We start from the raw sequence: 26,340 nt of genomic DNA, 5'->3' as shown, positions 1-26,340 counted from the left end.
TGATAGTCAAGGACACAACTAACAGCAACAAAATACTAACTGATGTGTTTATATCAAAATCAGACCTGTGCTCTCCACAGCATAAAGGACTCGTATGCCTGAGACCCTGCACCGACAACAGGAAGGTGGCAACAAAGCTACACAGCATGCTGCACATGCTGTTACTCTTCCTGTTAGCCCGACACAACTCTAAAACAAGGAAACACAGACAATGGGCACCAGACCTGGATAAAATTTATGGGGGCTGAAGTAAGCAAAATTGTGAGGGAAAACGATCATGATATGGTAAATGTTGGCTCCTAAAGCATACAAAAAATATGTCCAAAACAAAGTTTTTCATTGTTAATCACAAGGAACCCAAGAGATGCAATGAGGGTTCAACATCTGGTGGCCCTTGTCCCACATCCGATAAGCAAAGCCCAAACACACAGACTTTGTGAGGTATAAATTCCTGGTTCAGAATTTGCATCAAAATCTCAATAAAGCATACATTAAATACATTTAGAGTTCATTAAATATATTTAGAGTTCATTAATGTACCTCAGAAAAGATGCCAGTGGAGAAACCTCCTTTATAAAGTCATTTTTTTAATGCGTTCACAATATTTTATCAGCTGGCTTGACGCCATTCAGCATCTTTATCAGCAATAAGGAAATCAGATTTAAAGCCACTGCTGAAAGTTCAAGGGTTACACACTGAAGAAATTGTAAGTATTGAAGGTGATAAGGTTTACACATAGAAAGCCATGTGCATCTCTTGGTAATCTACACTCCTGTAAACAAAAATGCATTTTAATGACAAATGCAATGTTAAGCATCTAGAAACTTAAGAGTGCCCCCTTTCAACTAGTTTTCTTTTCATGATCAATGCTTTGTTATTACAGAGATAAAAGATTAATATGTTGGACACAATCATTTCAAAGTCTAAAGCAGAGTTTCAGCTTAAACTCAGATGAAGCTGAAAAAAATGACCAGATAAAGTGGAAATGAAAATAAAATGGAAGGAAAAATAAAAACCTCATTCTGCTTTCAGGACTCTAAAGTATAAGACCTCAGCTCTACCCACAGCTTGCATTCCTTCCAGAAATGCCCTCCTTCTTTGACAAAGCTGAACTGTATTATCTGCTGATACGAAAATAGCTATTCTTGACTATGACACCAAAAAAGCCAGGATTTCTTTTTACTACATCTGAAAAAACCTAAAGTAACTAACTCACCAGAATAAAGTTCTTTTTTTGTTTTGTTTGGGTTTTTTTTTTTAGATACAATTGACATCAGCAAACTAAGTCTATTGCTCTAATACACAGCTAAGTGTGATAAAAGCATCTGATGCACATCCAGTGGAAGTGGAATTTCATGAACAGGTGGACCCATAGCTAAGCATAAGCTGTATCCACAGCTGCACCAGCCAAGCTATCCAAGTCTGAAGACAAAATGGGCTAGCTCCTGCCCATCCTGGCTCACAAGCGTTCTTGCTTACCTATTTTTCCCCCTTCACTTCCTGCCAAAGTTCAACGCGCTAGACATGCAACAAGGACTTTTTGTGGGGGCAAGCTCCGTTGTGTGGGCAAATTCAAAGTCCTGAAGCTGCCATTAGATGTAATCTTCTATCAGTGCACACTAATTTGCAGTAAAAATTCCTTCCAAAAGAGGGTTTGTGAGACACAGATAAAGAAGCAGACACTCTAAAGAACAAACTGATCTAAACCTCTGTATCTTCTCTCAGTTTAACAATGGTACTTATGAAAAATACTCAGGTCAACTTGTTTACTTCATCTCCACACAAACAGCAGTAGCAGCAAAGTATACATGGAAGAGAACTACAGCAATACAAATTTCCAGTTCAGCACTGTTTCACAGCTCTGCAGAAAGTTCTCTCAAAGTATTAATTTTTATCCTGTAATAATTTTAACAGGATATCGCACATTATTGTAATCTACAGTGCTCAATTTCTCTCAGTGAACACCAGATTACAGAGGCTGTGCACTTTCAGGGAAAATTAATAGAAAGCTTTAAAACATTAATTAACAGAGAAAGAGTTTTTATTTTACTTGGGAACACAAATATTTACTAACTTGAGTATCTCAAGACTGCATTTTGAATAATTTTTTTAATTAACATGGAAAACATTTCTCAAAAATCTAGTATTACAGTGATATGTCTAAAATTGCTTAGATAATATTTTCCAAAACTAATACCTATGTTCTAGAACTTAAATGAACTTTGTCTTCAGCTGTAATAAATGAAATTTGAATTTCTGTGCTGACATACGACCACACGAGCACTTTCAGCACAACAGCACCCTTCTGCAAAAATACATTTGGACAAAAAACACTGCAAAGCTACATGCATAAGCACACAAGTCTTGAAACATACACACGTGAGACAAAGGAAGTAGCAGTCTTTCTTACATGTGTTGGGGGGGTTGGAGGATTTTGCTTAATTTTCAATTCTTCACAGTTATTCAAAAATAATTTCCTTGACTGTCTTTGACAGTTGTGTCTTCCAAACCACAAAGAAGCCTATGCAATTTGGGAGAGAAAGCTCAGGGGCAGCTGTTGGGAGACAGCTAAGCTTGCACAGTCAATGTATTTCACTTTTAAGGTTTCCTTTGAGTGTTCTGATGTCCAATCCAAACACTTTTCCTATCACAGGTCACCTATATACAAAATCTTTTACAGATAAATCTATGTGTAAGCATACATATACATGTGCTCACAGAAACTGTCAATCAAATTCCAGTTTTGTCATTTCATCCACCTACATGACAGTGGCCTTAGAACTTTATTTACTCCAGAATTCCATTCCGCTCAATTTCTCTTTCTCACTTTTTCCTTGAGGTTAACTGATAGTCTATATTTGTCATTGATAGAAACTTTCCTGCAAAACTCTTATCAACTTTCTTGAAACTTACTTAATTGAGTCCCTAAGCAAGCAGTGGTTTTAACTAGCACTTCCCTTGAATTCAAACTCTTGCATAGCTGTTACCCAAGGATATCAGCTGCTTCACTGTAATGCATGAATGAATTTTATGAAAATTCTGTGACCAACTTTGTCATTCCCACAGGTGCAAGTAGATTATGTAGCTGCTACTACTTCACTAGAGTCTGGATTTCATAATTACTGAAATTAGTTTAAGAAATGTCAGGAGAAGGACAGATGCAGCAGCAAAAAAAATACATGAAAGTTATCTAGCTCTGAACTGAATTGAAATTGATAATTTAAAAGAAAAAGGAAAGAGAACTGATTTAGTATGGAAAAGTCAGGTATATAGTCTTTCTTTAAGAGTTGCTATGCAACAACTATGTAAACTCAGACCTTGATTTAGTTGTAGGAGACCCACAGAAAGCTTAACTTATTTCATGAGATGTAGAATGAGGCCCCACAGCCACAGACAATCTAGGGAAGAGTTAAGATAGCCAGTCTAGAATAGGCATAAAAAAATATTTCAGTAGATATAAATGAAAGTTTAAATATTTTGCAAACTAGCTCTTTGAAACATACACATGGTGAACCATAAGACACTTTTCCTGATGCATCCCTCCTTCCTTTCTACCTCTGACTGTATCACATAAGAGAATAACAGACCATTTAAAAGCTATGGGGATGAGGGGGTGGAGGGTGGAAAACAGTACCAGTCATTCATCAACTCAAACCTCACTCTCCAAGCTTCCCTACCAGACCACTCCTGAAAAACTTCACCCTGTCCTTCTTAAAGCTGCATTCTTGGTATGCCATTGGCTCTGAAGCTCCAGAAAGTAAAGTGACATATGCCTACCTGAGGCATTCAGGACCTTCAGATGTTTGTGGCAATGAAAACATATGAATTCTCACATTTTGAAATTCAATCTTCATGGCAACATGCATATAACATGCAAATACAGCAGTAACATGACCCCCGCACACAACCCCTAATGGTACAACCCTTGCTAATCTCAGCGCTATAAGCCCTGTGAACTAAGGTAGTATTAAAGATATTTTAAAATACCATCTGAAGAATTTTTAAGCCCTTAATAACTAGATATGATTATGCTGACAAGGGGCTATTTCTTTTACTGTGCTTTATTAAGATGTCAACAACATTACAGAATGTGCACTTGCATCTTAGTGATCAGCTATAAAAATATATGTATGAAGCAACTGAGGGGATTGCTTTGCAGCCATTTTTCAAACTTGGATGAGTAAATATCTAATAATGTTTCACGTAAAACATCACAGCAAGATTAAGCAAGGTCATGGCTATAGATAAAAAGAAGAGCCTCAAGAGCCACTTTCTGCTCTGGCTGAAGTCAACAACAGTTTAGTGATAAAACTTCAATATGGGCAAGTCCTTTGCCCACACAACAGCTTCAGATTAATATTAAGCACAAAGGACACCAAAAATCTTTGTCCTGAACTGTTTTTCTGTCATTGCAATAATCAGATACTTTACATTGAGTTACTTTTACATTTTCTTGACTTTTCTTAAATAATGGGTTTTCTTACTATTTAGTGTAAGACTTTTTATGTGTCAGAACCAAAAACAACAGTCTTTTTCAAGTCAGCAGATGTCCTATTAAGTAGACTTCCCATATATGCCATTTAAGCCAGAACAACAGAGCACTTAACCAGGCTTACCAAACAGTTACAGCTTCAGTTATTCACATACCTGATCTTATTATCATCAAAAGCTACACAGCACTATCAAGTTGAAAACAAGTACAGAAACATAAAACCAAGTAAATGGACTTTTGTGCAAGGGCTTAGGGGTTTATTCACATGTTGGAACACTAACACAGCTTTTTCACACACACAGTGATAAATTAACGTCCTAAGGTATTTTCTGATAGAAAGTAGTAAGTGAACAGTCTGCTTTTTAAGCCATTTTGCTATGCTCTTCTCCCAGTATTTTCCCAATAAATTACTAATAAAGAAAAAGAAATAAAAGATACAAATAAAAAGACAAGCTTTAAAACCAAACAGCTCAAAAACACTAGAAAAACAAAGCCAAGGTACAGAAATCTGAGCAAAAACAACCAAACCACTATATCTTAGTTCATATTATTCTAATTCAGTAACAATTTATACAAGAATATACTATTTTATTTCCACTAATCAATATAGTAGCATAACAATACTACTATATACATTTAGTAGAACTCATCTATTCTTTGTTCCCACCTTTTCATCCACAGGACTAATCACAGAATTTCATATGGAAACGTAAGTTTTACTTATGTGTCAAGTTTCATTTATATCATTGACAAAGAAAACTTATTTCCTCCTTGATTTTTAACAAGAGAAATCGTCAATATAAAATCAAAGTTTCAATGTAAGAACTTCTTGTCATTTTGGAAATCCCTCGTAACAGCTCTTTTAGAAGAGGGGAGTTGGCATAAAAAAGGTCACTGCACAGCCCGCAGGTTTTCATTTACAATCTTAATTTCTTTGTATGCATTCTAAGGCAGATGAGTTGCCACACTTAACCTTCAATTTAACTGTCCTGAAAAGAAAACTAGCGTATTCAAAACCTCATGAAACTACACAGTATATGGTGAGCACAACAGAAAAATCTTGATATACTTACAAACTTCCTCTTCTTGGAAGGCTCAGCTCTTTCTGCAACAGAAAAAAAAGATATACTGTATTAGGAATAAAACACTTTAACTGGAAATGGCCTTTTTGAGACAAGTACTGTTATCCTCCTTTCCCGCCATCAGCAGACAGACAGAAGTGGTGTTATCTGGACTACAATAAAAGATTTTACATGAACCACTTTTTACTTGTTGCCTTCTATTCTCACCTGAAATATTAATATTAGCAATGGGAAAAGTCTACACGTTTTTGTAAAATATTTCAAACAGAGGGATGTTATAGGAAATCCTTACAGTCACAGCTATGATGCACAATAACAGTATTAAAATTTGCAAGAATCAGTGATAAACATATACTACCTTCTTACCAGCATCCATAAATTGCAGAAAATGTTAACAGCAGGATCAAGACCTAAACAGGTGACCATTGCCACCAAGCTTTCTACATTATGTTCTTTAACCCAAAATAGATTAAGTACATAACCGTTTGGTCAATTATAATTTATTATAATCTTCTGCAAAGTAATAGCATAACAGAACTGCTGCCATAGAAACATTTCTACAACTTTTGTTGGGAAGAGTTATATTACTGTTTATGGGACTAACAAGATAGCCTGCTAGCCAAATGGAAATTGCAGACAAATATTTCACTAGCATTTTAGTGTAGAAGAAAGCCATAACATCCATGATATTGTGGCCATCAGAAATAAGCATGATATATACACCCACAAGTAGATTATCTTGTATTTTATAAATCACAGAACAGTTGAGGCTGGAAGGGACCTCTGGAGATCCTCTCGGACAATTACAGCAGGCAACTCAAGATCACATCCAGCTGGGTTCTGAACATGTTGAAAGATGGACACTCCACAGCCCCTGCGGGAAATCTGTTCCAGCGTTCAACTACCCTCACGTTTTTCCGTTTTTCACACAAACTTATACCCTGAATACTATGTTATTCAAGTCTTCTTTAAAATCATTTCCAGCAGGGAGTACGGGCTGCATTTAAAAAAAAAGGACAACTCGTCTGACCTAGAGAATACATTTGAAGTTGAAGAGCACCATGAAAGACAAAGCTGCATATGAGAATGATTCGAGTTTTATGGACAGATGTCTTTGGTCACTGAATTGCATTATTTCATGTTTACTTTCAATATTCTCACAAAAGGCTGTCAAGTAACACTCGACTTCCATTCTAGAATTATTAAAGGGAGCAATCACAGAATTCTCTTTCAAAAGGAAATATATATGTACACATGCATACTGTGTAATTGTGCACAAAAGTTATTTCACATAGCACATCAAATTACAGTTATTGACCAAAAAATGCACATGAAAATACAATAGGATAAAAATAGTTCAACCAGGCACCTCAGAAAGGCCGTAAGGGAATGAATAATTCTGTATTCTTTAGAAACTTCTAAATGGTGTGCAGCAAATAAAACCCAGGCTGCTAACTGAATGATAAGGACTAAAATATCAAGTAACTGCTCAATTCCTGAGCGCCACCCATCCTGTTCACTGAATGAGGCAGGAAAAAATAGTGTGAAACAATGTAATTAGAGATCATAAGGCAAAGGCATAGGAGAGCAGAATTAGGGGCCCTGGTAACCAATTCTGCCACTTCCTAGGAAGTTCCAGCAACTGTTCAGAATTTGCAATTTAAAACAACATCTTTTAGCATAACATGTGCTTACATACAAAAGAATGGTTACACCTGCATACAATATTGCATTATGAAGCTGAGTAACTCCCCTAAATTTAAAATGTCATATTCATAATGAACAAAATGTAACTGTAATTTAGAACCCACGTACTTCCCTTTGTATGGGTTTCCCCCCCTCCCTCTTCAATATTTACAAAGTCATTGTGTTCTATTTCTAATGTAAAACTTTACTTGTAATTCTAGGCACTGTCACACTGTAACAGACAATGCTGGTGGAAAAAGTGCCAAAATGCATGAGCAAGATTTGTACTTGGTTTTGCATCACACTTATCAGAGTTGCAACATGTACCTTAGATTTGTTTATTATGACTGGAAGAGCGAACTGGCTTCTTTTTTATTTTCTTTTTTATTTTTCCTTTCTTTCAATCTCAATGCTTTGCCTACAGTTTATCATTATAACAGTGTAGCAAATGACAGATACAGCCTTCTCTAGACACTAGAAATTGCATTAATTTCTTGGCCCATTTTCACGCATGCCACCCTTTTGGCTATAGAGTAAGGTTCCATGAGAGATGACTCACTGTAACGACTTGTTAGTGAAGATGTTAAGAACTGCCAAGATCTACCCATACAAAGTGAAAAATGAAACAAAACCTTTGGTATCTAATTCATACAGGAACCTTTACAAAACACTGCAAATAAGCATTTGTAAGGCTAGAACAGTATGTTTCTCCATAAGCAAACAAAACAAGGAATAAAAAAAAAAAAAAAAAAACAAGAAAAAAAAAACAACATAGTAAACTAAAGCTTGCTTTTCTGTCTCAAAAACCTTAATTTTTACATCTCTTATTCAATTTGTTGGCGCCACTTAGGACTCATCTACCACAAAGATTTCTGCACAGCCTGAAGAAATTATCAGGTTATCAACTGCATCAGTACAGACCTTTTTACCCCAGACAAGACTACTAACATTATGCTAGCTTTGTAATACTACCGCAGACCTCCACACCTGGGCCTACACAAAGCATGTAGGAAAAGTGTAAACATGCTCTACATGGAGCTAGCCTATAGTTTAGATAAATCATTTAATTCCTAAGTACATAAAAAAAGATCCATACCATTCAGAAGCTAAAAATGCCACTTTTACTACATTTCTCCCAGCTGTTTTACCCACAGCCACCAAAAACAGGAAAGCTGGAATGAAGGCTTGTAACACTCTAGCTCTAATCTCAGTTACACTAAAATGACCAGTAACAACTTCACAGTTTTCTGGCATTACCATGTTTCCTTTCTGAAAGCCTCAATAAAAGACTCAAAATACTGGCTGTTCCAGTTCTGCTGCACAGCATCCAACACATGTGGACAGCTGAAGGTAAAAGCTTAGCGGTGTCAAGACCTCCAGGTCAAGTACTTAGCAGGCAAACCCCTGGAGTACTGAAAAAAGATGCGCTAGCTACCACTCTGCATGGTTCTCAGCACCAGTTCTGCCCAGAGGGCAACACTGTGCTCTTTTGTCCTTTGTTGAATCCTCTTCCGGCTATTTCAAGACGGGCTGGTTCTAGGGCTTTTTCATTCCACTATAGTAACACAAAGCAGACTTAATGGACTAGACGCTCTTGCCATTGAGGCATTTTGCGTTTCAAAACCCGTTGTCTGGAAACATAATAAGCCTTGCCTTAGGTTTAAGAGATCTGTGCCTGCTATGCTAAATTGCTATAATGCTGCATTAAGAACCATGTGTACTGAATTTAATTGCAGCTATCATTATTCACTCAAACTCCATACTCTGTGACTTTTACTATCAATAACATGGTTCTACAAGCACAGACACTTTATTATTTCAATAATTATGATTTCTCCCCTGGTCCTACATACCTATAAGACACTTCAGTATGCACAAGTTCAGTCAATGCACCAGCATGCAAATATCTGGTCTTACAAAAAACTCCACGCTGGCCGAATAAAGCACACTGAGCTTTATTCTGTGTCAAAGTCTTCAGGGAAGACTATTAACTAGAAAAATGATCTAAATAACAGAACAGAGCAAATTACCAGAAAAATTAAAATACTGAATTTCCTCCCTTATATGGGAGGGAGATGCCATTAGCTTATTGCTCATTGCTGGGTTTAATTCTAAAGAATCAGGAAAAAGCTGACACATTCATAAACTGCTAAAGGCACAATTCATGTTGTCAATACAGGTTGAATTTAAAGCCACAGCTAATCTGCTACATATTCCAACAACTGAAATTATTCAGAATTCAATTCAATAAATGTTCAAATATTCAGCAAGTCTTATTTTTGAGAGTTTTCAGTTGTCCATGTAGTCATGTGAAAGAATGAATCTTTTAAAGGCAAAATTCAGTAATGCATTCTCCAGTTGAGGAGTTAAGTGTGGTAAGATTAAGGATGAGGGTTTTTTTTCCACTACCCATGTGTCATAGTCTGTAATGTGTGTTAGATCTTAATACACTGAATTAAGAATAGGTTAACATTGTAACATTAACACTGCATTAATAACAGTAGGAAAAAAAAAAAATCAGCAATGGCAGACAATTCACCTTATCATAATCACTGACAGCAAGAGCTACTGCTCTGAAGGATAAGTTTGAAGGATTTTCTTCTTAAGCAATTACTATGTTTTTGCTGAAGAAAAGCTGGAGGATGACAGCAGATCCTGCATTTGGATTTGGAAATAAGGAAAAAAAGCAGGTCAAGTAATATAACGTAGGATTGTTTTGATTTATCAGGAAAAGGGGTTGCATTGTGCAAGAGCTTTTTACAAACTTATCTTGACTTCTTTATAAGGTTTATATATTAAGCCATTGTATTAATCCATTCTAAATATCTTCTAAGTGAGGTGGTGGCAGATTACGCTTTTTATCTGATTGCTTCCTACTTTGCTAACAGTCAGTTCTTCAGATTCACAGAGCACGCTACCAAGGGGCTCAGCATGGAGACAGATTGAGCCCCCCAAAAGCCAGGTGTTAAGTGCCTTACACCAAATGTGTCTCTTCTGCTGTAATTTTGTTTCTCTGTCAAAGCTGTACTTTGTTCTTACACCAAATTACAATGTGTCCTGGTTCCAAGAATACCAAATGTCTGTCTTGAAATGTTTTTTTTTTATTGACACTAGGATTAAATTTCAGGAGTGGCCACTGACTTTAAAATTTCCAGTTCAAAACAGGACCAAGCAATTTCTTTCCAGTTCAAAACAGGACCAACCAATTTCAGAACAGTGCAAAAAGGTGTTCAGCTATTTGTCAGTCAAGGTCCTCTCAATCAGATCTGACTTCTTACAAAACATGTGTAACTATAAAACCATTATCCCTTCTAGATGACACAAGTGAGTTCGTGTTTGGACCACCTCTTTCTCCTAATCTGAACAGGCTTAGCCAAACTGCAATTCAATATTCACTTTTCTCAGGAAAATTGTACTGATACTTACTGGTAACACAAGTCCCAGTCAAGGTGACTACTTTTCCCTGTCCACACTGGCTGCCAAGGAGCTAGGCATTTGTAATACCTTACAATAAAGTCTGATATTCTGCCTTTCAGCTGAAGGCTTTGATGCTCTTTCTTGTCAATCCAGATGCAGCCACCAGCCTACCAGGGTTTTTTCTTAGTATACACCCTCACCAAATTAGATTAAAGGTCATTGCTTTGCAAGCATTTTCATGAATGAAAATTGCCACTTCTGCATTGGCAAGCTCTGGAAGCTAGTTACTGCTATTAAGACTCCATTCACAGTTCTCCCTGCAGAATGCTGCTTGGCACAGAAAACAAGGCTTCTTTTAAATATTTTTAACTGCATTTGAACATACGAAGATGTTATTCTGTATGGTATGAACCTTCAAAGTATACAAAATGATTTAATCTAACACAGTGTTAGAAAACCCATGCTCTAGGACTGCAAAGTATTTGAAACACCAACACTAAAAAGATTCCAGCTACCAAATTCACAAGAATATTCCCATATAGTCATCGAATGATTAAGGTTGGAAAGGACCTTAAGATCATCTAGTTCCAATCCCGCTGCCATGGCCAGGGACACCTCACCTTAGGCTATGTCGTCCAAGGCTCTGTCCAACCTGGCCTTGAACACTGCCAGGGATGGAGCATTTACCACTTTTCTGGGCAACCTGTTCCAGTGCCTCACCACCCTCACAGTAAAGAACTTCTTCCCTATATCTAACCTGAACTTCCCCTGTTTCAGTTTGAACCCATTACCCTTTGTCCAATCACTACAGTCCCTGATGAAGAGTCTCTCTCTGGCATCCTTGTAGGCCCCCTTCAGATACTGGAAGGCTGCTATGAGGTCTCCACGCAGCCTTCTCATCTCCAGAAGCCCTAGGTTTCCCAGCCTATCTTCATATGGGAGGTGCTCCAGCCCCCTGATCATCTTCATAGCCTCCTTTGGGCTTGCTTCAACAGTGCCTTGTCCTTACGTTGAGGACACCAGAGCTGCGCCCATCTTTTCTTTAAAGAGTGCTACTATATACTACATGAGAAGGGAAAAAAAGGAGCGGGGGGGGGGGGGGACCCCACAAGACGTAACTGTCAGATGCTGGTATAACTGTTCACCTGAACAAATATGAACAATGATACAGTTTACCAGACTGGAAAACCCTGAATCCACTTTAACTAAAGCCAAGGATTTCTCTGGGTTTTGTCTGATCCTCTAGGCTCTTGCATCAAACAGAAAGCAGTGTTTTTTTTATATGGGCTTACTTATATAGGATTTTGCTTACTATTAAAAAGTAAAAGAAAAAAGCAACACCCAAGCACACAGTGGCCAGCTTCGCACTTCTTGACAATACAGTTGCTGGAGACCATTATGCACACAGGAATCTAGTTGCCTTCTTCTTCCCAGCTGCAGTTTATGTTTTGTATTACACAATGAATATGTTTCAGCAGCTGCTGTTAAACTTTGTTGAAATCAGTAACTAGAAGGTAACATGATTAAGCCTGCTTTTGCATGAATGAGACTTGCCTACATTAAGGCTTTGATTGCAACAGTTTTCGTTAGTCATTTTGCACAGGACAGAAGGGGCCAGAAAAGTCCAAGCATATTTACTCTTTTTTCCAGGACTGATTGCCACTAGTAAAACACAGGCCTTACTCTATCTTGGCACATTAACAATCATTAGCTGGAAGAGACCATGTATGCTGAAAGGGAAAAGTACACTAGAACTAAACTTTAAGCCATGTTAATCAGAGGAATTAGGTCACAAAAGTCTTGCCAAGACACTCTTATGCCCATCATGGCCACTCCAGGGCACATAGAGCAGAGCTCTGCACCTGCTCTTTACATACAAGGGTGAAAAGAAGATTTTGGGCAGGCCAGGAACAAAGGATGCAAATAAGTCTCTTCCTCCACCCCGCAAGTCACATGGAACGGAAGTGGCAAGTAGCTACTTTCTCACAGCAGACAACACAAGTATCTCTCTTCTAGGAAAAGGCTAATTTGTATTTGCTCTGTTAATGATCCCAGATCTTCTGCCCTTTATGGAATTAAAGGTCTCAAAATTAGAGATTTTGCTTAATGTTGACATTTTAATCAGTATTTATAAATTTAAATTGGATAGGTTCAGCTGACTCCACAGCTTACTGATAATAAGCTCCACTGCTGTAGAAAAAAGGCTCATGTTCTAGGGCAAGGGTCACACTGGAAAAAAATAAGATTGTCTGCAGACTAGAAGGTAAGTATTAACTCCATTTGTGAAAACAGCTTAGTCAAAATGAAGCTTCATTTTTTCGCTTCAAAACTATAGTCACACATTTCTCTCAACAAGCTAAAATCCCTACAGGGCTTTAAATGCCAAATTTGAAAGATCCACACTACTGTTGGCTACTCCAAAAGGAGAACCCATTCTGACTTAGGGAGCCACACTCTCACAATCTGTTGTCTTTGCCACTACTATAAACCTAGACACTGCTCTTCATGGGTCCTCTCAGCACTTTTCCTACCTTGTCTCCTGCTTGTTTGACGAGCTTGCAGCTGAAGTGCAAAATGCTACTGTCACTACTCCTCTTTCCTGTATGGTGTGCAAGAGCACACCCCCACCACCAGCTGTGCACAAATCTTCAATTTCTAGTCAACACTTCAAAGTAAGAAAAAATGATTTGAATCTCTTCAAAGACAATATGGCAAAATATCCCACTAGCCTTACAGATATTACAGTGCTCTCCCTGCTGATGTCATCCAGGTCCTCTAATTAGCTGCAATCTCAATTTTTGAGTATGCACTGCTGGCAAGACAAGACTGAGAAAGGTAGTTTTTCTTTGTGGATTTTAATGCTCTTTTGAAGTATTACTTTCCTTACCAGAAAGGGATCATAACACAATCATTACCAGTCTGATATTTTTGTTTTCATTCAAAAATCTCAAAAGTCTCTGTGTGCAACAACAGATATATCAGCTGCATCAATCACTGATCTAAAGACTGATGCAAGAGGGAAGCTGATATTGCAAACGTAGCTTCTTAATACTCACAATTTCACTGGAAAAATCCTTGACAAAACAATGCAAATTACTAGACCAGTGCTGGACCACCATCTACAAGAATCTGTGAACTCCTGACAAGAAATCAATCACTGTTTCAGCCTATGCAAAATTGACAGCTAAAACTACAGTGGACAGAAAATCCTTCTTACCTACAGAAAGCAAAAATGTAATACTGGTAAATCCTTTTCCACGATTTATATCATTACTTGGTCTCTCTGTAACTGCTAGCAATAAAGTCAGGTATATTTTATAGTTTTTGCTTGGACTACTAACATTCTAGGCAAATTGAGATAAGGACTCGGATAATCTTTTGGATTATTGCCATTTTATAGCCAATTTCATCCCCCTCCTTGTCCAATATGGCAGATGCATTGTTCCAAGTCAAACCACAGTAAATCACATCAGCAACTGTTTTAAGTTTGTGCAAGCATTACATTTTTTAAATTCTCTTTTACCTTTCACTGATTATCCTATTTATACTGTCTTAATAAGGTCTAACAGGGTAAGTGAAGGTTACTCACATTTATACTACTATCTAGTATGTCTGTCTGCAAGTTTATGTTGTAAAATATCTACTAATTAATGACAAGAACTTTTCAAAGGCACAGATATTTCTTGTGTAACTAGTCTCAGAGACCCTCAAAAACAAAACAAACAAAAGGATTAGGACAAACACCTTCACTTACATGTCTATTCAGCATGAAACAGAAGTTATAAGAGTAGTCAACCATATTTTCCTCTATACACTTTCTAGCTAGTTTAAAGCTAGCAGGAAGCAATCCAATCCTAAACAGAGTGTGCAATAGGGAGTAGTAAAAAAATTCATCCTAGTTCCAATACTGATTTACACAAGTCAGCTTGCAGGCTAAGCCCAGCAGCTTTCATCTCTCCTGCAGTCATATCACAAAGATACTTGAGTAAAGGAAAGCACCAGTGTACTTTACATGGTAATTTCCTTAGTGGAGATGAGTACATGCAGAATAAAATAACTCTTGGAGGGGGCAAAAAATGCTGTCTTTTTGATGACACAAATGTTACCTCGGTATGGTTGAAACACCTACCAATACTAGTTTACCCCCCACCTCTGTTCTTAGTAAACGTTTCATGTTCTAGCCCACAGTTTGGTCCCACTCCACCCTGTGTTTCTGATCACACTATGCAGACATTCCACACCTATATGAGGATGTATGTCCACTCATTTAATCATATCTTAAGACTAACTTTACGTTCTGTAATACTGTTTTGCATACATAATAACATTCAGGCTAGCCAAACAATTTCTAATACTATTTCTACCACAGCTATTTCTATTTTTAATCCATCGGGAGGCATGCAAGCACCATTGAGATGAAGGCCACACATTTAAAGTAACAGCTGAAAACATCTAATTATAACTTGCTGTTATCTTCCACAAAACTAAGGTTTTGGTAAGGGAATACTGTGGATTTATTTTGTTTCTGTTTTGGCACAGCAGGTCAAAAATACCCTATCTAGTACCATGAATATTACACTACTGATTGACTGGCTTGTTCAGATTTTATAAGGAAAACAAACTTAACTCACGAAAGAGAAGATCCATTTGTAATATCTGACTGCCAACTATCTTCTGCTTCTATTTATACATCTGCCAGGCTCTCTAACCTTTGGTAAACATAACTTCCTAGCAATCAACTGGGCATCAAATCAACTTATATCAGCTGTTGCCAGAGAGGAGTGCTAGGGAATAGTACTTTTTTCTTCTCTGCACTCCCCTGCTGATTGGATGATTTGGGTTTTTTTTGTAAATGAGCAGATCCCATAGTGAACAAGTTACAGGAATACCTACTCTGGATTACACCCTTCCACTCGTGTTGAGTTTATGGCAAAAGCAATAAAATTCTAAGAATGAATGTGTGTTTAAAACATACTTAAGATGTAGCTTAGTAAGATGCACAATAGTATCTGATCTACCTAGCCATTTATTATTGATAGATATAAATAATTCATTTTTTTTACTCAGGCTTCCCACCTATTTAAGACCCCCCCAGCCGCGGTTTGGCAGGGGAAGACATGGCTTTCAATAGCAAACTATTTCTTTACAAGCCATAAATCACTGAGGTAGGCAGAGAAGAAAACAGTTCTAGAAAACTTTCATCAGTTTAAAAAGTAGAATATGGCAATAGTGACTACTACTGTTACTCCAGAAATGCCTTCACAAGCAAGAAAGTCTTGTTCTTTAAAATCTTTATTTACAGATGCTGCTGAAATTGTTTAGCATGAGTTGGGGGAAGATTACCACTCTCTGTAACTAATTAGTAAGGTACCCACACCAGAAAGAATGACTTAAAGCCAAACAAACTCTCTCTGTTGAAATGCTCTCTCTTTCACAACCAGCCTGGAGTTTTCCATGTGATTCATTCTATTATCAGTGTTCTTTCAAGCTAACAATATTCAAAATAATCTTCATTAACTGTTATTTACAAGTCTTCCAAATTATACTGGCAACCTATCTAGAATAGAGCTTTATTCTTACTACGTATTGAAAAATAAGAGTTTGAAAATGATCTGAATGCTTTCCCTTGTAACTTCTCAACCTCCATGCTCCCGTATCAAATCACTAAACCACAATGCCATTCATTTGGGTCCAGGATGATCTGCAGAATGCATGCAGATGCTCACCTAGAGTCAGCTGACCATACACAGAGGATCTTCTGGGCAAAGTTGTACCTCAGTGTCCTCTGATACTGCCCTGCTTCCTAGTCTCCCAAAGACAGTTTTGTTCTCCCATACCCATGAGGTTAGGAGCCAGATGCAGGAAACCCAGGCACCAGACATGCAGAACAAAACACCCATAACAAGCCCACCAGGACGCTTTCCTGGGCACAAAACCAGTATTTCTTTACTGGTCTGATGCTTTTCCCCCACCCCCAGTGTCCTTGACACAGACAACAGTCTGCAAGCTGTGCAGCCTGGGCTTCCGTAATATCCTGCCAGCTGCACAGGAAGGCAAAAGGAATAAAAGGCATCCACCAGCCTTTACAGAGCCAAGAGGCAACATACCATTTCAAAGTAACAAGTTGGTTTGACTTGGGGCTTTTAGTTGTTCTGGGTTGTTGGGGTTTTTTGTTTGTTTATTTGGGGGTTTGTTTCAGGGGTTTTGGGGGGTGTGGATTTGTGGTACTGTGGTTTCTTAAACTAGAGAAAGAGCTGAATCAACAAGCTTAAAGAAAGGCATGTTAGCTTTGTTAATGGACATTTGCCATCTTCAGTCTGAAAGGACAAAGTAGCTCTTGCTTCAGGATGGTGTCAAGACCATGAAACTGCTGGTTTCTGTGTATCTACCCCTACCACCAGGCAGCTCTTCCTGAGGCAGTAAATTTAGACCAAGGAGTGTAATAAAACAAGCTGCTGAAGAAGGTCTGCCAGTCCTGTTGCCTTTCTACAGCTTCCTACTTCCAGAATTACCAGCACAGCTAAGACTCAACCCTACCCTCCTAATCCTTATCAGGAAAGCTTTGCTGATCTCCACAGTCCCAAGAGCAGATGATTAACACCCTGCATGCCCAAGGGGCCTGCCAAGAAGGCACTGCAGCAGGTGTACCTGCAGGTGAAGTCTTTGGTAGTGCTTGGAGACAGGTTGCACTGGTGTTGCCTTTCAAGATAGAGTCCAACTTTCTCAGCTGGATTCTCAACTTCCTTTTACAGTGTAGGCTTTCTTAACCAGCTGCATTGCACATGGATTTCTTCAAGCAGAGTGCTGGTCAGGTTGTCACAGCAACTACAGCTAAGGGTCCCTACTGTCCCACAACAGGGAAGAAGAAGGGTGAAAGGACTCTGATGACACTCCTACTGACTTGCAGCAGTCTGCAGGGAAGTCTGCCAGAAGAAGGCTACTCCTCCCACAAGCACACATAACTTGTAGCACCTGCTGGAGGTCAGGTTTGTCTTCACCCCTTCTCTTGAGTGGCTTCAGTCCATGGAAGAGTACAGCACAGCACAGCCCTGACTGTCCTGAGCAAAGATTGCAAAGGTTTTGGGCACAGACTTCTCACTGCTCTCACGTCTACTTCCAGTGCTTGTCCCATGCCAAGCAGCAAATTACACCTCCTTGGTTCAGAATCATAAGGCAATATTCCTGCTCCAAAACTTCCTGCCGAAGGGCAGCTGTTGGGGTGCCCAGGCCTATTCCAGACCTTACCTTCCAGGTGGGTTGACATGAGTGGGGTCTGATCATAAGTAAACATGACATTTCCCAGACCTAAGACCTAAAGAAGGATGAGGCAAAGAAGAAAGGAGTGGGAAACATGCAGAAATGATTACCTCAAGTTATTTCAAACAGCCTTTCAGTTGTAGCAATTGATTCCAAGAACACACAGCAGTGGCCAAGGGCCCTGGAAACACCAGTCAAGACCTTTTCTGGTCATTCTGCCCCAAAGAAAACACAAGTGCAAATACTGAGAAGGTTGCTCTGCAGCTACCAGATTGAGGTTTTGACAGTGCATCTACTTTCAACAAGAAGCATCCAGGGCTATAGTAGGGCACCAGGGTACGGTGGAAAACTGCTGGAAAAATAAGTAAGGGGAGGGAGCAAACACTAGCACAACTTACAGAACTCCACTTCAGAATACATTTTTCCTTTGGCTTTCTATGCTGAAGGAATTGCCTGGAGTGATTCTAGTGTACATCAATGCACACAAAAAGCGGCTCATCTAGAGCATGGGTTCCTTAAGAGACAGTCTCATTCAGAACTGATTTCTGTTCCTACACAGCAGCCTTCCAGTATCTGAAGGGGGCCTACAAAGGTGCCGGAGAGGGACTCTTCATCAGGGACTGTTAGTGATTGGACAAAGGGTAATGGGTTCAAACTTAAACAGGGGAAGTTTAGATTTGATATAAGGAAGAAGTTCTTTGCTGTAAGGGTGGTGAGGCACTGGAATGGGTTGCCCAAGGAAGTTGCAAATGCTTCATCCCTGGCAGTGTTCAAGGCCAGGTTGGACAGAGCCTTGGGTGACATGGTTTAGTGTGAGGTGTCCCTGCCCGTGGCAGGGGGGTTGGAACTTGATGCTCTTAAGGTCCTTTCCAAACCTAAGTAGAATCATAGAATTCATTCTACTTAACTAATCCTTAAAATATATACACATACATATATACATACACACACTTTTCATTCACTTTTGCCTCTGTAAACACCAAAATGCTCTTTTCCAGAGCCCCAAAAGAATAGTTATTATCGACAGTGTTGTTACAGGCTAAAAGGAATAAACAATATAAGCTGGCAACAGTAGAAGTCACCACAGTTAAAAAGTCAACACATTTAGCAACAGGAAGATTGGTCTGACAACAGTGACTGGAGTATGCATGGCAAGACATGTGTCCACTTTTTCTTCTTTGATAAAACCAGGGCTTTTATTTCAGGACCAGGACTACTACCACTGATCTACTCCAATACGGATCAGAGGTTCTATGTAAATATTGTGATCAATTCTGCAAGCATCCAAATCTACAGAAAAGCAGAGAATGGGACTTTTGGGAGGTGGTAGTAATGGATACAGAGTTCCATTTTTGCTGGTTCTCACAAAAAGTAGCAAAAGACAGATACAACTGAACAGCTACTGATGCTCTAAAATTTGCATTACATATTTTAGGATAATACATCTTATGAGCCTAGGGCATAAAAGATCCATAACATCACACTCACTGAATATCTGAAGCTTTTTTGTGTCCTGTTAGCAAGCAGCATATCTCCAGAAAGACGGAATAACCTTATAACGAGTACTACTACTGTATCTGCTAGTATCATCTTTTGATGACAAAGCTGGGGTTTTTTACTCTGAAAGTTCATATCACATCTTGATAATAGACTGTGTGATCATTTTCCATATTTTTGCCAAATTTTTTATTCAATGAAAGCCTTTTGTTTAAGAATGAGACAAATGAACTACATATGTTTAACACATTCCACAAAGTAATAAAAGCAAAGCAGAACATTTCATAGAGTTCCTGTTTCCCCAACTCACCCCAACGTTTTAAAGAAAGTAAGACTGCTGCACTTGAATATGAATCTTTCCAGTGCTGAACTTCACCTTTAGAGACAATGATTGTATCACTTGCAGGTAAGTAAAAATCTATTTCTCACAAAGCACACAGAAGAGCTTCTCTTAGAAAACAAATATTCTGCTGACACAAAATTCCATTTTAAAAATGGGCCTTCAACAAAGAGACTCACTTTTGTAGCTGCTGGTTCCACTAGTCTCTGACGGTGGCGTGCTGAGCTGAAATGACTCTTCTGAGGCGCCCCTTCCTGACAGTGAATGAAGAAAGGGGAGGAAGAAGAACAGAGAAAAGGGGAAAAATGGATTGTGGAGGGGATGGAATGGAGGATGTTGGAGAAGGGAGAGTATTTAACTGAACTGTATTTTTACTAATTTTGTAAAAGCTTTATTATATCAATTTCAATAATACCACCATACAAATACCAGAAAGAAAATGAAGCTTTTGCTAGAAACAGCTTCATGAGGCTTTTACCTATTATTCCCATGCATTTAATGGCACTGTTTTCTCACACATGCCTACTTCATTTCTACATACACACAGTAAAAAAATCACTCATTTCATTCTTCCCAAGTATATACACTATCTTACAGTTTATATATCAATTTAATAAGTTACACACAAAAGAATCCAACACACTAACATCCCACCCATCTAGATTCACTCTAACACAAAGAACAACACCTCCTCTAGTAAAAGATTACTTTTTAGATTCACATTCTCCATCCAAAGCTTCAACAGACTGGCAGATTTTCACCTAGCAGAGATTAGCATCTTTTCCTGAGAAAATCTGAGAAATAGCAGGCTCGCCCATGTAAAAGAACTTTCTCTTCAAAAGAGAAGTTTGAAAGAGCAAATAGAAACTGAAAACATAGAAGCACTAAATTCTTTATCACATGTTCAAAATCATTTAGGATCACACCTCACTGCAGTCAGCCTTAAAACTACCTGGACTTGCTGGAGCTGCAATGGGAGGACTGCCTCCTAAGTTTCAAATGGCGCACCATCTGGTCGTTTATTCTTGCTGCTTCTTGTGTTTTGCTCTCACTGATTCAAACTGGAACCTACTAACCTCTAGAACAGGGACCAGCCTGTCCCTAAACTTTTACTGCGTGGATGGAAGTGCTCACGTCTCAAGAAAAAAAAAAAAAAAAATTTACATCCACATACTCAACTGCTTAAGCACTCAAAAAATTTTAAACTAGAAACAAATGCAAAGTTTAAACAAAAATATGTATTTAGAATAACTATACTGTATAACCTGAAATTTTACAAAGGAAAAACGGCTTTTTTGGAAACTGTTTCAAATTATTCAGTTTATTCCCTACTTCTTGACAGCCTAAATACATACTTTTTGTTCACTAGCCTTGCAATGTTTTAACCATCTGAAACAAAGCACTTGCTCCGTTTGCTCTCAAAATTCAGAAAGCTTAAGTTTCTCTATGAATTCTACCAAATATGGCACCTGAATTTTTCAGAGATAATTTCTCACAAAAAGGACTGAAAATCGAACATTAATTCCATCATTTCTAGAAACTCTCAAGAATACGTTCATTAACTTCACAAACATTACAGAAGTACTATTAAGATAGAAACAAGGATGGTTTAAGCATATTCTTAAAAGTCTTGGGAGAAAGGGAGAACACATAACAACTAATATTATAATATGTAAGATCAAAGAGTTGGCTTTGTGCTCTCTTCACAACTTTTTAAGTAAGTACAAAACAAAGCAATACGGAACATGAATGTTTTTATTGGAATCTAGAAGAAATTAAGAAAAAACGTATTTACCCAATGCTGCCTGTATCTCACACAGCACAACAAAGATTTTTCCAGGATACAGGCTGTTTCAAAATCCTCTACATGCTGGATATTCAGAAGACAGAAGACCTATGTTTAGTTTCTTACTCAAGATACTTAAAATATTCTGCTTCAGTCTTTCTACAAACTCTACAATGTGGACATTGTTGTAACAAGTATGAACTCTACAGGCTGTTATTTCAGGTATGCATCTGATGGGGAGGTGATATGGGCCAAGAGCCTGTTCCAAATCACAGGAAGCATAGGGTGAAAATACATGAGACTGTTTCCCTTTCTGTCTCACCTTCAGGACCAGTACACAATTCCTTCTAGCAATATTCTCTGAAAAAAAAAATCCAAATATTTTATAAATGCAAGATAGATTTGCTCATATTTCTGGAAAGATATCCACAGGGTTCTTTAACTGAAAATACAATTCTACGCATCTTGACAAATATTTCTCAAGATCTCAAGACTCTGCTTTTCTAAGAGTAGTTTCTACTCCTCCTTAACAACAAGGCTTCCACTCCTAGTAAGACACCATGTAAAAACAGCTCTGTAACAAAGAAAGATCTGGTGGAAGCAAAGATTATGGTCACCTTGGAAAGATTGTATCATACTCACTGCTAATTAACAGGCATTATAGAAAAAGCAATTATCCAACACTTGAATAAATATTTGGTTACAACTGAACTTTCTTCCACAGATGGTAATGTCTTTTGATAACACTCCATTAAATTACTTCTGTGTAACTGGCTAAAATTAGCAGTAAGCATTCTAGAGTATTTCTGTACTCAAGGAACCTTAAATAATTCCTTTCTAAAAATTTCTAACACCCTTCACATTATCACTTAATACAAACTTAACATGGATGCTTGAAAATGGATACTTGAAAAGTGGCTTCTTGACACTAGCTAGCAAGAGTGGTGATCTTCAGAGGCCCATACCTTCCCTTTTACTAAGGTTAACCTATGTAACATGAGATCCTGCACCAAACTGAGAAGCTTGGAATTCTCTGTTATTGGCAATTCTTCTTTTTTCCCTTCCTGTGTCCCCTTCAGAAAGCATTTCAGGAGCAAATAAGAGCTGTGACAAACACAGTTTACACCTAGAAAAATCCCAATACAGCAAACACCATTTCATGAGCATGAAAGTATACCTAAAATGATGCAGGGTTTCCTATGAAAAAGGAAGATTACTCAGACTATTAAAATGCTTATGGAGGCTGTGCCTCCAGTGACACCAGCCATGTTGGTACATGGGTACAACATTCTGAATCAAAGTATATTAACAGTTTATTTTATTAGCATAAAAGAACCAGACTGGTAGACTTGATGCAGTACTGTCTTTTGGCAGGGTTAACATCAGCCGATACAAGGTACACTGCTGGATTGCAGAAAGCACGTAGCAGTTTTCATACTAACAGGCAGTAAAACTCAACACAGCTACTAGATTCATTATCCCCTGTGTGAACAACAAAGGCTATTTCAGTTCTGTTTTTAATCATAAATGCTTTCCACTCACTTTTGTGCTGCTAGTCACTTGGCATCAGAGGCTTCACCTCCTTGCTTGGACAAGGAGCAACTGTGGTTGTGAGTCGTGCCATGGCTTTCCACCATGAAGGCTTCAGCAGTAACGAGATTCAGGAACTCCTCTCCCCAGCTCTCCCACCAGCTCATTTCTGCCCTGAAGCTAGAGTTCACTACTCCCTCTGCATAATTCTGTGTGGTTCTATTCTGTAAATGCCAACACTGAAACAATCCAGGTTAAACATAGCTGTTTTCGGAGCAGGAGGGTCAGAGCCAGTTTGGTGTGTTAGCCTTTCTGATGAACACAACACTGGACTGCTGTGAAATGAATCACTGAAGAGAACAGCTGGACTGAAAATTCCATATACCACTCTGCTGCTAAAAATCTTTATGATGGAACTGCCAGTGAAGCACAGTAGGTAAACCCAAGCAGGGAAGGAAGTCTATTGTCAGTACATGTTAACATATGCAGAGAGCCACCTTGACGTGTAACTGAGATCAGCAAGAGATTAACAAAAGCTGCTGGGACACTGCATGTGAAAACATAATTGGAATTAGAGATAAGAATAAAGATGAGAGTAAACAGAAGAGGGGGAAAAAAGTACAGGCTGAAAATGCTATGCATTCAGAGAAACCAGTTATTACCTGCAAAGCATATGCAGTGGATTCACGATACGTTTGGAGATAGGTCAGTTGCAATTATCAGTCGATATAATAAAATGACAGTCAGAAAACTAGCTCCTTGGCAAAAGCCAATATGACTCACATTAACACAGACAGCTGAAGAAAAAACAGAGTGCTTCTAAATAATTCTCATCTATGGCAAGGTATTTTAGCTAGATGGCATGAAGAAAACTGGCCAGAAAGCAGAAAAACTGAGAGACTTATTTAACAGGTGAGTAGTCCAAGAAGCAACCTTCTGGAAAACAGACACTGCTAAAGGGGAAAAAAGAGGGAAAAAATTACAATAGAAAAAAAAATAAAACAAAACACCACAAAACACAACACAGATAAGGGACATCAGGTATTGAACATTTCATATAATTTATTTCTGATAGCACAGAAGCCTGAATGCAGTTGTGAGGAGAACGCATGTTTCTGACTGCACAGAGTAGTAGCTAATTTAACAATGTACAGGCTTAAGAGATATCAAAAGCACCTTCCATATAAGAACAGTTACCACTAACAGCGCAGTTGTTCTCATGAAAACAGCAATGTCAAGAGACAGGCAAGTGACAATATCAAATGACACAAGCATGCACTCTTATCTGAAGAGATTTCTATCTTGAGACTGAAGCAGTCGCTGGCCTTTCTGTTTTTCCTCTCCATTTTTGTTAGCCACCAAACCAATCAGAAGCAACAGTGCCATTAAGTCTACACAAAGAAGATGAATCCACCAACAAACACCACAGCTGGCCTCTGACAGCTTTGCAAGTAGCTCAGCTGAAGGAAAAAACATTTACAGCAACAACTGCATTCACATCAAGTTGGACAATCCTGATGCTGGCATGTCTATTTCAATGTTTTGATTTTATGAAGTGTCACAATGAAGAACACCTCTTCAAATATCCCCAAACCATGATCTTTAAGCATACTTCCTCCTCCAATAGTCCTGGGCTATCTCCTCAAGAGGTATATGCACCTAAGATTTAAGTCCCTGACATATCCTCCAGCCTGAGCATCTCGGCATTTGCATCTAGCAAAAGCTGCTGTAAAGCCTGTGGCCACGGCCTGCTGTCATGCTTAAAATCATCTCTTGAACTGCTTTACACAGTGATCTACCTCTTGCTCTGTAGTGTCTCGTAATACATGCAGCTGTTCCACTCAATTACTTAACCAACTGTGCTCAGAGTGCAATGTCACAGAGCCTGTGAGAGGCCACAGTGCTGTGCTGCAGCTAGCATATACAGCATAACACAGCACTGCACGCCTGCATCTTAATTTCAAAGAATGGTCAAAAATTAAGTCTCTTCTATCATCTAAGTGTGTTAGAACTACATCTGATAAATAGTTAAAAAGAGATTGGAGAACACAAGCTAAAGTAGTTTCCCTTTTCTCTTCCTGATACCAAAGGAGAATTGGTGGCTCTGTTGATGATAATCAAGGTGTCTTAGCATTTTTATATTTATCTATATGCCCAAAATAAGTAAGTATATGAAGATCTAAAAATCTTTATAATCCCACTGATTTGGACATTAAGGCAAAGAAATGCGAAAAGAAGTATTCTATTATTCTATTAATTACCTGTTGAACACTACCAAGATTATTAGACCGATGTTCAATGAAAACAACTGGTGATTAGATAAGCTCTGTCCAGGTATTACAGTCATTTTATTTTTAATACTGTAATGTGTGGGGTTTGTTCATCAAGAAGTTTGGGGGGAGGGAGGCTCTCTGTGGCTGTCGTTATGTGAAACAATACTCCTTTTGACTCTGTAACTGTTGTACTCTGCAGGTAATGGGGGGAGGTCAGTTGTATTGTTGCGCGGGATTGTGAGAGAGAAAAGGGGGCTGGGTGGCTCGAAGTGGTGTCTTGTTGCAACGCCTGAGGGGAGGGGGCTGCGACGGTGAGGAGGCTGGCAGTGGACGCTTCTCGAAGCCTCTGGCAGCTTCTCGAAACTTCCCGAAACTTCTCGGTAATGAGACCCCTGCAACAAAGGGAACCAATGGGGAAGAGCCATGTCAACATCCGAGTGAGGAGGGGCGACAGGATTGGCCGGGGCCTTGAACCGGAGAAGATAAAGGACCGCCTCCCATTGACCGCGTGTGCGCGTCTTGGGCGGAGCAGAGGACTCCCCGGCGCACCCAGCGCTGTTTTATCTGCTATCGCTTAGTCAGTTTAATAAAATTTATACTTTAAACCAAAATTGGCTACAATATTGATAACAAATACTATTAGTTCTTGAATTGTATTAGAAGATTGAATTTTGACATTTCTGTATTATGTTATAGTTGATCTGAAACAGGCTGTTCTAGCATTATGAGTTCAGGGTAACAACAGACAACTGGGAAATTCAAGGTCACCAATAACCTTAACAGTCTTGAACAAATAAATCTTTCTGTGCCTTAAGTTACCGAAAAGATAATGAAATGCTATCCCCATTTCAGTGATAACAAGACACTCTGAAGAAGCAAACCAGAAAAACCTAGGGACATTCAAAAGGTAAATAAGTTTCATGTTTTCAGTGTTACAGCTGCAGACTATTTAATCATCTTTTCACTATTACGAAAAAGGG

General features: G+C 38.6%; 1 protein-coding gene across 4 annotated transcripts in view; it reads right to left on the bottom strand.

Annotated features, from left to right (window-relative positions):
• The window catches only part of MAST4 (microtubule associated serine/threonine kinase family member 4), a 275,284-nt gene that overhangs the window by 150,973 nt on the left and 97,971 nt on the right, over positions 1–26,340 (bottom strand). For 2 of the 4 annotated variants that reach the window (XM_062612321.1, XM_062612323.1), the window contains 2 exons: positions 19,951–20,025; positions 5,566–5,597 (listed from right to left, as the gene is read on the bottom strand). In XM_062612321.1, coding sequence (XP_062468305.1) covers positions 5,566–5,597; positions 19,951–20,025 — 107 coding nt within the window. The remainder of the gene's footprint in view (positions 1–5,565; positions 5,598–19,950; positions 20,026–26,340) is intronic. The other 2 variants (XM_062612322.1, XM_062612326.1) reach the window with 1 other exon arrangement.

Source organism: Pezoporus occidentalis, unplaced genomic scaffold (genome assembly GCF_034315485.1).
Source record: "Pezoporus occidentalis ecotype Australia unplaced genomic scaffold, CSIRO_AGI_Poc_V1 ctg16, whole genome shotgun sequence".
Classification (NCBI taxonomy): domain Eukaryota; kingdom Metazoa; phylum Chordata; class Aves; order Psittaciformes; family Psittacidae; genus Pezoporus; species Pezoporus occidentalis.
The sequence above is the reverse complement of the archived record's forward strand: the minus strand, read 5'-3'. Positions and strand labels throughout refer to the sequence as shown.